We start from the raw sequence: 14,487 nt of genomic DNA on the forward strand, positions 1-14,487 counted from the left end.
GTGGTGGGTGCCTGTAATCCCAAACACTCAGGAGGCTAAGGCAGGAGAATTGCTTGAACTTGTGAGGCAGAGGTTGCAGTGGTCCAAGATTGTGCCACTGAACTCCAGCCTGGGTGACACAGCACCACTCCATCTTAAAAAAAAAAGGAACATGGAGTCATTCTTACAGCTCTCGTTCCCTGGACCACTGCTAATTGGCTCAGGGATGAACATCTAACCCATACCTCAACCAGGCACTTCCTCCAAATTTTATATGTGGAAAGTATACAGAAGTGTCAAGAAGACACTTCATATACAGAAAGTCAGTCCCTCTCTGGTGATGGGAACCGCAGGATATGAAACATGGGATCTATTCATTGTCTTGATCTCTACCATATGAAAAATGCCAAATGCAGGTAGAGAGGGAGCAAGGCCAACATACTATGAAAAGCAGGCATGAGACTTGGACAGAATCCTGACAGTGGTCAGGTTGCAAATTTTAGTTGTTCTGTTGCCCACATGTGCCCACCCTTTCTTGGTCTGGCTAGTAAACCCTTCATTCATGTGAAATAATCCAGTCTCTTTTCAATAAACTCCTCTTTTGGCCTAAAATGGTTCAAGATGAGTTTCTTTCACTGGTAGCCAAGAATCCTAACCAATACAAAACTTAAGGAAAAATAACTGAATTATAACTGAACTGCATTGGATCCATGTGTCACACACCAAAACCAACTGTGCTGTTTCTGTGGATATGATAGCAAGTTCAGAAAGCTACAGAAAATTATTTCCATCATTTTGCTTCGACCAACACTGTTGCAGTCATTTTGTTTTTGTCCCAACCCCAGTTAGAAGATTGAAGTAAACTTACATCTGAAATAAAACAAAATGAACTGTACCCTTAGAGCAAAAGTCTCAAACTGTACATTCTAAGGGATTATATTCTAGGAAATGTCACAAAAACACTACATATTTTAAATATTTCAGACATAAATTTTGAAAGTAACAGAGAAGATGTCTTTACTAACAATGATATACAACGTTTTATACAGAATCGTTACCTCTTTTTTATATGATTACAATAAATTTTTCATATTTCCCAACATTTTTATAGTAATAAGCATACATTTTGGTAGAACTTAGTATCTGCGCATTAAGTCTTGTAGAAACAAATGCAAAACTTACTTCTTTGAGAGAATTCATCTTAGCACTGAAATGTGGTGATTTCAGCATGCGCAGTAGAATATCTAGTCGAAGGTCATCCACAATTGTCACTAGATCCGGTTGGAAGCGCATGCAAAGTAACTTAATGGCAGACAAGAGCTCAGGGATGCTAACTAATCTCTTTTATTGAATAAAAACAAAAAACAAAAAAGGAACTGTAAAAACATTTTGATCCCAATTCTTATAACACACACAAGAATACTGGGTAACAATGGTCTGGCAGTATCTGATATTTTACAAAGCCAATTAACTTCATTTTGCTTAGAAACAAAACAGCACATAGGTGAGCAGTAAAGGAAAGGGAATGGTCCTGTGAAAAATTTAGGCTAGACAAAATAAATCATGTTAAATTTAAATGGTAAAATTGCTTTAAACAACTCTGGGTAAGTTTTAATACTATTATTTTAAAGTTTTCTCTACGCCAACTGTGATACCATCAAAATCATGTTAGTAAAATTCTGAATGGTATAACTTACTCACTGTATTAACTCTGTTGACTAAGGCAACAACAACCAGTGGTGCTTCAGAAACAGTACTTTTTAATTAGGAAATGTAAAGTTAATTTGATGTGAATGCATGTGACCAGAATCTAAAGTGTGTGAACCCTGCTAAGTCCTGGCTCTGCTTCTGTGAACTAACTGGCACTAGGGCGTATCTGGCTGGAGAGAGCGTTTACCTTGTCTTTGAGGTCTTTCTCTTCTACGCTCCGTACATCCTGGATTGTAGTAAGAATGACTGGGTCTAGCATGGGCTGTAGAAATAAAATGCTACAGTTATTAAGAACTCCTGAAGCTGTCCCAAAAGTAGAGAGAGAATACTTCTTCATCTACAATTCGCAAAGGAGAGGGTGCAATGAAAAGATAAAAATTTTCATATCAGAGTAGCTACTAACTAGCTAATACTGCCAAATAAACCCTTAACTGATTCTGCTTAATCTTAGGTGCCTCAGTTTCTTCAATATAAGTACAATTTCTGTCATTACCATCTTATAAAGGTAATTTTGAAGAGTGACTCAAGACACACAGTCTAACTTTTAAAACACTGTTTTTATAATAAATATTTTGTGTTTGATTTTTAAAAATGAATGTAAACACAGACCATGGAAAATATGCTGTCATATGAACGACTTTTGCTTATTGATGTGAATGAGGCCTATAGATGAGATTCATACAATACACTGCTCCAGAATGGTAACACAACCAGAAAACTAACTCTAAAGAGTATGTGAGAATGGTAAAGTATTAGCTATTAATACATCTAAATTACCACTTCCATCTAAGTAAGAAAATATTTAAAACTTAGCTGATGAAGAAAGAGATAAACAATATTTGGCTGTCAAAGCCAAGAATACATTAGCAATGAGCTAAAATGACATCAGGCATTTATCCAGATAGAATTTCTTCATTTACACTTAATGCCAATTGTATAGGAAGGAGAGAGAGCTGTTACGGTTAAGAGAGTCATAGTGTTCTTTTCAGCATGTGCTGTTTAATCCTTACTGCCAACTCTTGAGATAGCTATTACTATTATGGCCATTCTACAAATTAGGAAATTGAGGCACACAAGTTAAATAAGAGTCTTCTGAAGTCATACAAGTAGCAAGTGGTAGAGACAACTGTTATGTAAGTAACATGTACTGTATGAATTTATTGCTGAAATTTAATTTTGGATGGTTTGATATAATTAAAATAAAGATGAAGTCAGATGTGCTTGGTTGGGAATTCATATACTTCTTGTTCTTTTTAAAGTACACTCTGTTTATATATTAAATCTGGAATTTCTAAAGACCTTAATGTTAGCAGCTGGGGTATTTATGCTAAATTCCCTTCCAGAGAGCAAGGCATGAGTAAAGAGCATGCGTTTAAAACCCAATCCTGACCCTGATTATTAAATTATTAATGTTTATTATTAAAATATTAAAAAGTCCAATCACTTTGTCTCTTTATGTCTTCATGTTTCAACTATGAAATTAATGATTATATTTATATGCTTAATAAACTGAAGGAACATTAGCTGTTTCTAAAGAGCTTAATATACAGAATGGAGAAATATGTAAACAGCCATCCTATTTCACCTAAAACTCTTGCAGGATTACCTTGACATCTAAAGAAAGCATTTAACATTTAGAAATAACAGAGATTGGCCAGGCACGGTGGCTCATGCCCGTAATCCTGGCACTTTGGGGAGGCCAAGGAGGGTGGATCACAAGGTCAGGAGTTTGAGACCAGCCTGGCCAGTACAGTGAAACCCTGTCTCTACTAAAAATACAAAAATTAGCCAGGCATGGTGGCACATGCATGTAGTCCCAACTACTCGGGAGGTTGAGGCAGGAGAATCGCTTGAACTGGGGAGGTGGAGGTTGCAGTGAGCCGAGATCACACCACTGCACTCCAGCCTGGGCGACAGAGCGAGACTCTGTCTTAAAAAAAAAAAAAAAAAAGGCCGGGCGTGGTGGCTCAAGCCTGTAATCCCAGCACTTTGGGAGGCCGAGGCGGGTGGATCACGAGGTCAGGAGATCGAGACCATCCTGGCTAACACGGTGAAACCCCATCTCTACTAAAAATACAAAAAACTAGCCGGGCAAGGTGGCGGGCGCCTGTAGTCCCAGCTACTCAGGAGGCTGAGGCAGGAGAATGGCGTAAACCCAGGAGGCGGAGCTTGCAGTGAGCCGAGATCGCGCCACTGCATTCCAGCCTGGGGGACAGAGCAAGACTCCGTCTCAAAAAAAAAAAAAAAAAAAAAAAGAAAAAGAAAAAGAAAAAAGAAATAACAGAAATTTCCAGAACCTACTAAAAAAAAATTCTATCTCCCTTATTAAAGCAGCCCTAAGTAAATGTGATGTTGGAAAGAAGGAACAGTGCATTTAAAAACACTGCTCCAGAAGGACACCATGCTTTCAAAACCATTTACGGTGATTTTGTAAAAGCTCTATAAAAGTTTAGGGTGCATAGACTTATTTATAAAAATAAATAAATAAATAGAAGTATTTCAACGTGACATTTTGCTCGGTAAAACTTGTTAATTGAAATGAAGGAAACAAGGTAGTAGAATAGGCTTTTAGCATTAGGAAAACTGAACACTCGCAGCTTTGACTGTTCTATGACCTGCTGACTTACAATCCTACACAGGCAGGAAATCAGACAAGATGTGCTGTTAAGCTGATATTCAGAAGTGAGCGACTGAGCCAGTAAGTGAGCCTAGCTGATTTAATACATAAATACTAATCTGATTCAATACATAATGGCATTAAATCCTTAAATAATCCTGTGAAGCAAATAAGGATATGCTGCCTACTTTACAGATAATAAAATGAAAAATAAATAAAAATTGTATTTTATAAAATGATAAACTGAAAAGGTAAATAGCCTTCTCAAATGTTAGGTCTCCTATACTTCAAATTATTCAATAATTTTTATTATCTGATGGCATTTTTATTAAAAGGACAGCTAATGTGAAAAAAGGAGTTACTCTGGATTAAAGACCATTCTGAATAACCTGATAAAAAGAAGTTATTACAGTTTGCATGTCTTCAATCATAAGAAGTAACGTGAAATGGTTTAATCTTACCTGTACCACGGAGGAATTGAGGTACTCTGCACACACTCCCAAGGGTTGAATCAGTGCTGAGACAGCCTGGAAAAAGACAGTGAAGATTAGAAATACATTTGAGAAGATTTTTTTCCTGTCAAAATTAAACAAATCTCTTTTCATATATCAGAAAAAAGTTTGAATAGTGATTTGATCAAGTCATGAATAAGACTAGAGAAACTAAACTCCTGGATAGAAAGAATTGATATAAAGATGTCAGTCCAATAGTCATTTCCAACATACTTGATCTATTCAATGGGGATCACAAGGACAGTTCAACAACCTAATTAGCTTCCAGGGAAGCAAGAGGAGGCTTCTGCATCAGTGTCTCTGATCTGGCAGACATCTGATCTTTAGGATAAACACTAGGTCGCAAGGAAGAGTCAATACAGTACTACACCATCAGTCTCTCTCCTTGACCATTGCTATTTCCTTCACCCAGAGAGGGACCAATAGGAATCGATTAGTCATGGTTTCACAGAAATAACTGCAACTGTAAGCACAATCTGTAACACTTGGGTATGTTATTTTAACACATTATTTTCTGTATTTATCAAATTACAGCAGATAGCACAGTGTCTTATTTATGCCAAGTACGTAATAGTTTTTAATTGAATTATTATTAATTATAGAAAAGAATAAAGTGCTCTCAGCAACAAACAGGTCAACAGTATCTGAAAATTAAAGATTAGTTATTCCCCTCACTATGAGGTTATGTTTTGAGAAAATGAAGTTGATACAAACACTGCACCTGATGATTCTAAGCTCCCATGTTACAGCTATTTGTTATGTAAAAGTTTTTGTAACACCAAAAAGCTTACTAAACAACTCTGTTAAAGTATTTTTATTTGTGCCTGAGTCTATGAAGTAAATTCTGATTTTATATAATCATTTAACTGAGCCATGAAATTGTTATGCATATATATACTTCCCATATATAGCAACCAACTTTAAACAGCAAAATAATTTCATGTAACCATTACAAGTTAAGAGAAAAACTCCATAGGTAAAGAAAAAGTAGTGAGGAAAAAAACTCTACATGGCAATTTGATTATAATTACGAGTAAACATTTCTTTGGTTATCAGGACTGTGGAATCTGCTCCTCTAAAGATGAAAACCTTGAATTTGACATTTAACTTGGCATGTCCAGACCGTGTCCTCTGGCTGTATACCAACTCAAATGAAATGAACTCCCACACTGGGCACAGACAGTGGTTTAACTTACCCCAAGTTCTATATCTTCTGAATGGAGTTTGGCTTGGATTGCTGCAAATCCACCTAATTCTCCAAACTGAGAAGAAAAAAGGCACACATTAATTTAGTTTATTTTTCCCTTTAATTGTTTTATTTTGAAAAATTTATTCGGCACATAGTAGGTGTGTATGTTTATGGGGCACATGAGATGTTTTGATACAGGCATGCGATGTGAAATAAGCACATCATGGAGAACAGGGTATCCATCCCCTCAAGCGTTTATCCTTTGAGTTACAAACAATCCAATTACATTCTTTATTTTAAAATATACAATTAAGTAATTATTGACTGCAGTCATCGTATTATACTACACAAATTAATTTTAAAATGTTATATATTAATAATTTAAGCAAGGAACTAAAGCTAACATTTGACTTTATCACTGTGCTCTGTAACATTGGTCTTGAGAGAAGCCTTGCATCGATCCTTCTACCGCTCCTGTGGCATACTGCAGATAGTACTAAGTCCAAAAGCTGATGTTTACCTGCTAATATTATACATACAAAAAAAGGAAGAAAATATGAAATCCACTCCTTAAAGCATTTTTATTATTCTCTGCAGCTGCCATTTGCTTTACATACCAAACTCTAGGACATCTCATTAGAAAACTGAAAATATACCACATGACAATATTAACAAAAGTCATATACCTTATTTACCAAATCCACAACCCATCCATGAGGCTCCTATGAGAAAAGAAAAAAAAAATTGAGATGGCAATATAAAAGTTTCCCCATTAACCCTTACATTTCTTTTATCCTAAGTGAAAACTTAGAGGAAAAATTATAAAAGTTTGGAAACTATTTTCAAAGTTTTTTCCCAAATGCTTCCTAATATGTCTTTAACATTACTGTATATAATTTTGGGAGTCTGTAAGTCTGTATTTTGATGGAATTGCCACAATGTGGAACATCTATGCATTTTTGGATAGCTGAGATCAGTTGTTTCAGCTCTCCAACATACAGAATAACTTGAGTTAAATTCTTTAAAAAAGTTTTATTTTAGAAATTAAAACTTAATTATTAACATAAAAAGTAGTAAATCAGCAGCGATTAAAAGTTTTAGTCCCAGTTAGATCATTAATTAATGCTCTTAAGCAAGCTCTATTTTCTCCTCTTTTTCTTCTTTTCTTTTTTGAGCATTCACTGTTCTAGGGACTAGACACAGAACAGTGACTACGAAGAGATGTTGTACCTGCTTTTACGAAGCTCATTCTAGCAGAGTCAACAAAACCAAGTAGAGTATCATATACAGAAGATAATTCAGACTGTGCTAAGTCCCACGAAAGGAAAAACAAAAAGGCCTCAAAAGAAAAACAGGAGCTTCCTCTACTTGGGGTGGTGGTCATGAAAGACTTCTCTGAATACATAATCTTTAAACGATGAGACAGATGTAGCTGTTTAAAGAACAATCCAGGCAGTGAGGCTAAAATGGTAAAGGTCCTGATTGGGGATGGCAGAAAAGAGTCTGCTGTGTTTAAAAACTCTCCCAGCTGTGACATGGTGAGCCAGGAGTGGCAGAGATGAGGTTATACAGAGAGGCAAAGAATGTAGATCATGGAGACACTTACAGACCATGATTAGAAAGAAAGCAACAGAAGCATTTTCTTTTTTTTTTTTTTTTTTTTAGAGACGGAGTCTCGCTCTGTTGCCCAGGCTGGAGTGCAGTGGCCGGATCTCAGCTCACTGCAAGCTCTGCCTCCTGGGTTTACGCCATTCTCCTGCCTCAGCCTCCCGAGTAGCTGGGACTACAGGCGCCCGCCACCTCGCCTGGCTAGTTTTTTGTATTTTTTAGTAGAGACGGGGTTTCACCGTGTTAGCCAGGATGGTCTTGATCTCCTGACCTCGTGATCCGCCCGTCTCGGCTTCCCAAAGTGCTGGGATTACAGGCTTGAGCCACCGCGCCCGGCCAACAGAAGCATTTTCAGCAAAAGAGTGTTTTATATTTTAAGGTCATTCTTGCAGTTCTGTGGAGAATGGAATGGAATGGATGAATGGGAGAATGAGACATAGTCAGACACAACCAGTTAGAAGGCCAGTGCAGTGTCTAGGTAGTTCACAGACTAATGGAGAAGGATGGCAGCAGAAGCAGGAGAGAGAGGTCAAATGGAGACATATTAGAGATTAAATCAAAGGACTTGTTTATGGTTTGTTTTTCTTTATTCAAGGAATGAATCCTGGCCGACTCCCATGTTTCTGGCTTGAGCATCTAGATAGATGATGATGTTATTTACTAAAAAGGAGAATAAAGGCTGGAGAGGCAAAATGAAATTCCATTTCAGACACACTAAGTTTGAGAACTCTGTATGGCAACCAAAAGGAGATAACTGACTCTTCAAGTCTGGTATACTCAAGAGAAGAGGTTTGGGCCACAGAGATATAAATTGGAGGCCCGTCGGCAGAAATATGACATTTAAATTCATTAGAGAAAGTATAGTGAATAAAGAGAGGAAGCACTGAAGAAAACTGGATAAAGGTGAAGGAGTCAACAGTGGAAACATGGCTTGGGGGCAAGCAGAAACACAAGGCACTGTAGATCCTGAAAGCCAAGCAAGAAACATCTCCAAGAAGAGAACAACTGGGACCAGTGCTGTTGATGGGGTCAAGGGACATTTCTTTCCAATCTGGAAACATGGAGAGGTGTTGGTGCCTTAATGAGAATGATTTCAGTAGATGGTGGACGAAGGCAGAATGGAATGCCCTGAAAATTTAGTAGACTTCTATCTAGGTATCCTAAATGGCTCTCCAACTAAAAATAATACTACTGGATAAAAACATACAATATTTTAAAACATACAGCTGAGTTGACAAAAAAAGAAAAGAAAAAAGCTCAGAAGCTTAAAACAAAGAGAAAGCAGGAATCCTGTGAGGCAGGCAGGAAGGCTCTGAAGCCAGCTTCACCCACAGGCAAGTGCAGAGCCCTGGTGACCATGAGCTTCCATTTGCAGGAGAAAAAGGACACCAATCCCAGGTGGTACAGGGTGACTCAGAGGGTACTGTAACATAAAGCTGGAACTAAAGGGCTACATCCTTGGTGTCAGATGAACTGATATAGATTTACCTGTGGAAAGAGAAAATAAGGACGCCTAAAAAGAGAAAAAAAATTCTCCAAGAATTCATAACCACAGAATTGCCCTTATATGGCTTTACTGCTCAAATTCACACTGACGTTATGGTCTCAAAAACCCTAAGCTGATAATTTATTCTAAAATGGTCACAAAATGTAGTGCTTCCAGGTACCCGGAAGAAGTAAAAGTAAATCCTTTTTGGAAGAAACAACTTTCAGCTTAGGCCTCAAACTGCCCACTCCTAGATTAAATGCGAAGAAACATGAGTTCATAGAAAAATGAACAAACAAATAAGTATAAGTACATTTCTACACACCTACATACATACACAAAGCGAGTGAGTAAAGCAGGTATCAGACACAGAATATAAAGTATTAAACAAATTAGGGATTGAAAATATGAGTTAAGAACATGAGACAATACAAAATTAAATGGAGTCAAAAACAAACAAACAAAATTTATATAAATGAAAAATTCAGTAACTGAAATTAAAGACTTAAATAAACAAGTTAAACAGCAGATTAGATACAAATAAAAAAAATCAGTGAACTGTACTGCTATAGATCTGGAAAAAAGCACAAATGCAACACAAGGAGATAAAAAGATGGAAAATGTGAAAAGGAGTTAAGGGACATGGAGGACAGAATGAGTCAGTCTAACATGTATCCAATCAAGTTTCAGAAGAAGAGAGACTAATGGGGAAGAGGGAACATTTTAAAAGATAAAGGCTGAGAAATTTCCAGAATTGACGTAGACATTAACCCTAGATTCAGAAGCCCAATGAATCTGAAGCAAAATAAATAAAAAGAATACCACGGTTAATCACATTAGAGTCAAATTTACAAACATCAAAGAGAAAGAAAAGATTTCAAAATACAGCCATGGAGGAAAGGCAGACTTCTAATAAAAAAACCACAGTCAGATCAATAGCCAACTTCTCCACAGCAATAATCAAAGCCACAAGACAGTGAAATGGCATTTTAATGTTCTGAGAGAAAAGAAATATCATCTAGACTTTTGAACCCAGTGAAAATACACACTTCAAGGAATGGGAAATAAAGTTCAGGTCATCAAAAATCAAGACTTATCCACAAACAGAACCTTACTAAAGGATTGTTTATAGAATGCACTATTGACTTTACTGGGTAAAAAATGACAGGAGGGGACTAGGACAATGCACAAGTAAGACAAAGAGGTAATGAATCATTTAAGAGGGGAGCGAGCACATGCAACGTTATAAGGTCTTTATGTACTGCTCAAGGAGGAGAAAGATACTAGTGAAATTTAGATTTTGTTTATTAAGTTAAAATTTTAGGATAACCACTGAAAGAAAACTGAGAGGGAGGACATGGAATCTTCAGGTCTGGTTGGGAAGGGGAGCAGAGGACCATGCTGAAACTACAGAGGGGTATGATATTAAAGGCAGAATATTTAAAGATGGGAAATACTAGATCATGTTGCATAAAAGGGTAACAATCCCAAAAATGAGGGAAAGATCGAGGATACCAAAGAAATAATAGAAAGCTAAAGGAGGAATACGCTGGAGAAGGCAAGAGGAGAGGGGATCCAGAGGAGAGAGAATTCCTCTGTGGTAATGAGATGAAACACAAAGACTGCACCTTTCTGGGTCTCAGCAGATGCATACGTAAAGTGAAAAAAGAGAATGAACATCTGCTGAGCACTCACTACAGTGAACCACCATGTTCATTATTTCTATGTATCTTTGTCACTTGATCTTCACAACGCATATGAAGAGAAGAGTTTAGCATTTGGGGAGGCAGTACTGCATATGGTTAAAGAACACAGACTAGCTGCCTGCATGGGTTCTCCCTGTAACTAGGTATGCGGACTTGGGCAAGTACTTCACTTCTGTCTATTTCAGTTCTCACCTATGAAATAGGGGTAAAAATAGTACCCAACTCAAAGAGCCGCTGTGAGGATTAAATTCCAAAGTACATATTCACTGCCCTTGCCCCTCAACTTTTTCCTCCTCTCTGGGGAACTGTCTGACTCCCCAAGGTGGCAATAACTACTCCTTCCCCTGGATTCTATGCACAGTACATATTATTATAATTCCACCTACTGTTCATCATGCTGTCATTTTTTTGTTTTCATATTTCCTCCACTATGCTACAAGCTAGTAATGACATCTTATTACTCTTTATATTAAAAGACAGGACTGTATACTTATGTTTAACATCTCAAACTTAGAATAATGCCAGACATATAGTAAATGTTAAATAAATGATTGTTGACCTAAACCTCTGCTTCCACTAAAGCAATGAACAAGTTTTCTATTGATTAAACTCAACTTCTTTCAACTGTTTCTGAAACCAAACAGCGTTTTAACCAGAGGATTGTTTAGATTATGTACTTCTTGTGAGTATACTCTTACTGGCAGACTGTAGTCTTTTGATATACAATATATTGTTTCCAGGCCTGAAAAAGCAAGTTTTAATGAGTATGAAGTTCAAAAGAAAATTATATATGAGATTAACTACTAGATTATTTTTTCTAGGTACAATTAATCATTTTAAATGTTCTAGTCTCTCAACTCTAAGAAACTGGAACACCAATTAAACTGGGGTTCTGATAATCCCATATATGACACTAAAGACATTTCTCATTTTACTAAACATCATTTCAAACCTATAAAATTCTTCGTGATATTAGTTAACAGCTATGGAAAAATTATGCACTATCTGAAAAAAAAAAATTTTATGAGCCAGATGGGATATTTGTCATTTTTCAGATTGTTTTAATCTTCCCATGTAAATTCTCTTTTTTATAGCACAGAAAAATCTTCTTTTTCAACACATTTTTCTATAAAAAGATGAAACTAAACTATGTTTACCTTTTGGAAAGTGGATACAGGTGAAACAGCAAACATATTTCCCTCTCCAAACACTTCTGCCCAATTCCTTTGAGACACTTTCATTCTGTTCTTAAAATGGTATTCATTATCAGGATTGAAAGCCTAGATTCAAAGAGAACAGAGAAACATTATTATCTATTTCTATAGCAACACATATTAGCATTAGAAAAGAAGATAAAAATATAGCCTTGGACTCCCCTCATTAATGGAATCTTTCAAGAATACACCGAAAGCATATGCCTTAGCTAGAGCAGAGGCACTAAGAACTAATGTGCTTTTCTCCTGTCCTGTTCAGTGTTCACTGTGAAGGAAGAGGAGGAGGTAACAGGATGAGAGGTCTGACTCAAGGCAGTGTGATGCCAATGCCCCAGGTGTGCTAGGGCTACCGGGGATGAGATGAGCAACAGAGGCACTGAAGGCAGAAGTCAGGAGGGGAAAATATGCGGGTCCCTTCTTCATGCAGCTACTGTTACCTGTTGGGGGAAAAGGCCAGAAACCAAACTACATCTATATGAACACTCCATATAAAAGTACTTAAGACATGAATAATCAGGGAGAGGTAAGAGAAAGGAATTTAATCATTCTATAAGTAGAAAAACCCATTAAAATTAGAAAAGTACTTCTTTCAAACTGAGAACACAAGATGGTTGCTCTGCTTTTAAAATAAAGACAAAGGATCCTAACAGCTAATATCCTTAATGACAAAATCATTATCACTCATTATTAATTACAAGTCAGAGAACAGCAAGTATTTTAAACAAAATCAAAATATAAAGTACTTAATTTTAGAGATACTATACCATTGTAAGCACACCCAGGAGACCAATGGGAATTGGATCTTGTTTTATTCTCTCTGCAACCAGTTCTATTAGCAGCATCAACATGTTGTAAATTCCTTCATGAATTTCAGTACCCCACTTGTGAACAGCACTTGATGTCAGGAGCTATAAAAACATACAGGGCAGTCTAGAGTCTAACTTGAAAAAAGAAAATAAATCTACAGTTTATCAGGTCCATCTCAAATAACTGAGAGATTATGATGAAAATACTTTTTTATGCATATGATTGGCTTTTAAAAGACCCACAGCTGTAGTTCATCTACTTGCCCATTTATTTCAAAGTCAATACAGAGTTTTGCTTTTGAATTTTAATTCTCTTGCATTAAAGCACTTGGTTTAAAATAAAAATTTTATTTGGTTCTCTACTTTTCATAATTACAAGGGGAGGTCACGTGGTACAGAGCAAGGTAAAAATCTGAGATCAATTCCAGTATTACTGTTTTCTAGCTGTGTGGCCTCGAACAAATTTACCTGAGTTCTCAAAGGTTCAGTTCTCTCAACTCTAAAGAGGCCTAACTCCTACCCACTTCACACAAATGCTATGAGGATTAAAAGGTATAACAAACATGAAACATTTTACAAATGGTAAGGCATTATTAATATATCTTGATGGCTGGCTATCCATATTAATATTTCCGGAACCTAAGAAATGAATGCTGTATTGCATGGATTCTACCATACATATCCTTTTAACATTTTTTAACATCTCAGAAATAGGATAATTTTTTTCTACCTGTTGATTAGATGACAGCAGGACTCAGAATGTGAAAAAAGAAGTCTTAGAAATATCGTAACAGTTTATTTGGCTTACATTTTCCTTTTTGGCATGTACAAAATAATATTTAATTTTTTAACTGTTTAAGCAAATCTAAAATAGCTCTAAGTTTTAAGACATTAAACTGTTTACTTTGTAGCTATGTTTCTTAAACATAAACATCAAATATAAAACAATGGTACAAATCTTATAATTAGATACCTTCTTAGATTCCTTAAAAAGCAGAGAAATTGGATGCCCCTAATTCTCAGTCTTCTGGTCTTTGGGGAAGTGTAGAACAAATGCCAGAACAAGAAATGAAAAAGCAAAGGATTTCACTTAAATTGGTATGGTGGTTTCATGTTTTTGTAAGATTTTTCAAAGGTAAAATACTATGTAACAAAAATTTCATCTTGGCCTTACTGAGAATCTCTTTAAAAAGAGTAGGCTGGAAGAGCCCAAACTGTAATAGCTGCAGAGAAAAACCTCAGTTCCAGATTTTCTAAATACTAATTAGCCACACTATTTGCTCAAATTAGCAAAAGTCATAAGACTGATTTTATGTAAACCAATGAGTTACTATTTTTTGCAGAATTTTTTTTTTGCCTGACTACATCTTCCTTCTATAGTTAAAAAATAAATAATAAAGCAAAACAAAGCAGAGATTACCAATTAAAAAGCTTCAAGTGACTACAAAATGAAAATGTATGTGGATTAAGCAGCAATCCCTCTGGCGCCATTCCATTTGTTCATTTTTCACTTTGAAAATGCAATTCTGCCTACATTCTGGAAGAGACAGGGAAAGGGAGGCAGTACCTCGTGGAGAAGATGCACACACTAATAACCATGCACTATGGCCAAACCTGAATTATCTTCTCTGCCTGAATATGCTAGTAAAAAATCCAGGCT

The 14,487-nt window shown here is 36.3% G+C and overlaps 1 protein-coding gene across 1 annotated transcript in view; it reads right to left on the reverse strand.

Annotated features, from left to right (window-relative positions):
- USP24 (ubiquitin specific peptidase 24) overlaps positions 1-14,487 on the reverse strand; it is a 145,674-nt gene that overhangs the window by 89,795 nt on the left and 41,392 nt on the right. The window contains exons 4-10 of the mRNA XM_025391116.1: positions 12,786-12,929; positions 11,965-12,087; positions 6,694-6,729; positions 6,015-6,080; positions 4,768-4,833; positions 1,877-1,951; positions 1,162-1,320 (exon numbers count right to left, since the gene is read on the reverse strand). Coding sequence (XP_025246901.1) covers positions 1,162-1,320; positions 1,877-1,951; positions 4,768-4,833; positions 6,015-6,080; positions 6,694-6,729; positions 11,965-12,087; positions 12,786-12,929 — 669 coding nt within the window. The remainder of the gene's footprint in view (positions 1-1,161; positions 1,321-1,876; positions 1,952-4,767; positions 4,834-6,014; positions 6,081-6,693; positions 6,730-11,964; positions 12,088-12,785; positions 12,930-14,487) is intronic.

The sequence above is a fragment of the Theropithecus gelada genome, chromosome 1 (genome assembly GCF_003255815.1).
Source record: "Theropithecus gelada isolate Dixy chromosome 1, Tgel_1.0, whole genome shotgun sequence".
Classification (NCBI taxonomy): domain Eukaryota; kingdom Metazoa; phylum Chordata; class Mammalia; order Primates; family Cercopithecidae; genus Theropithecus; species Theropithecus gelada.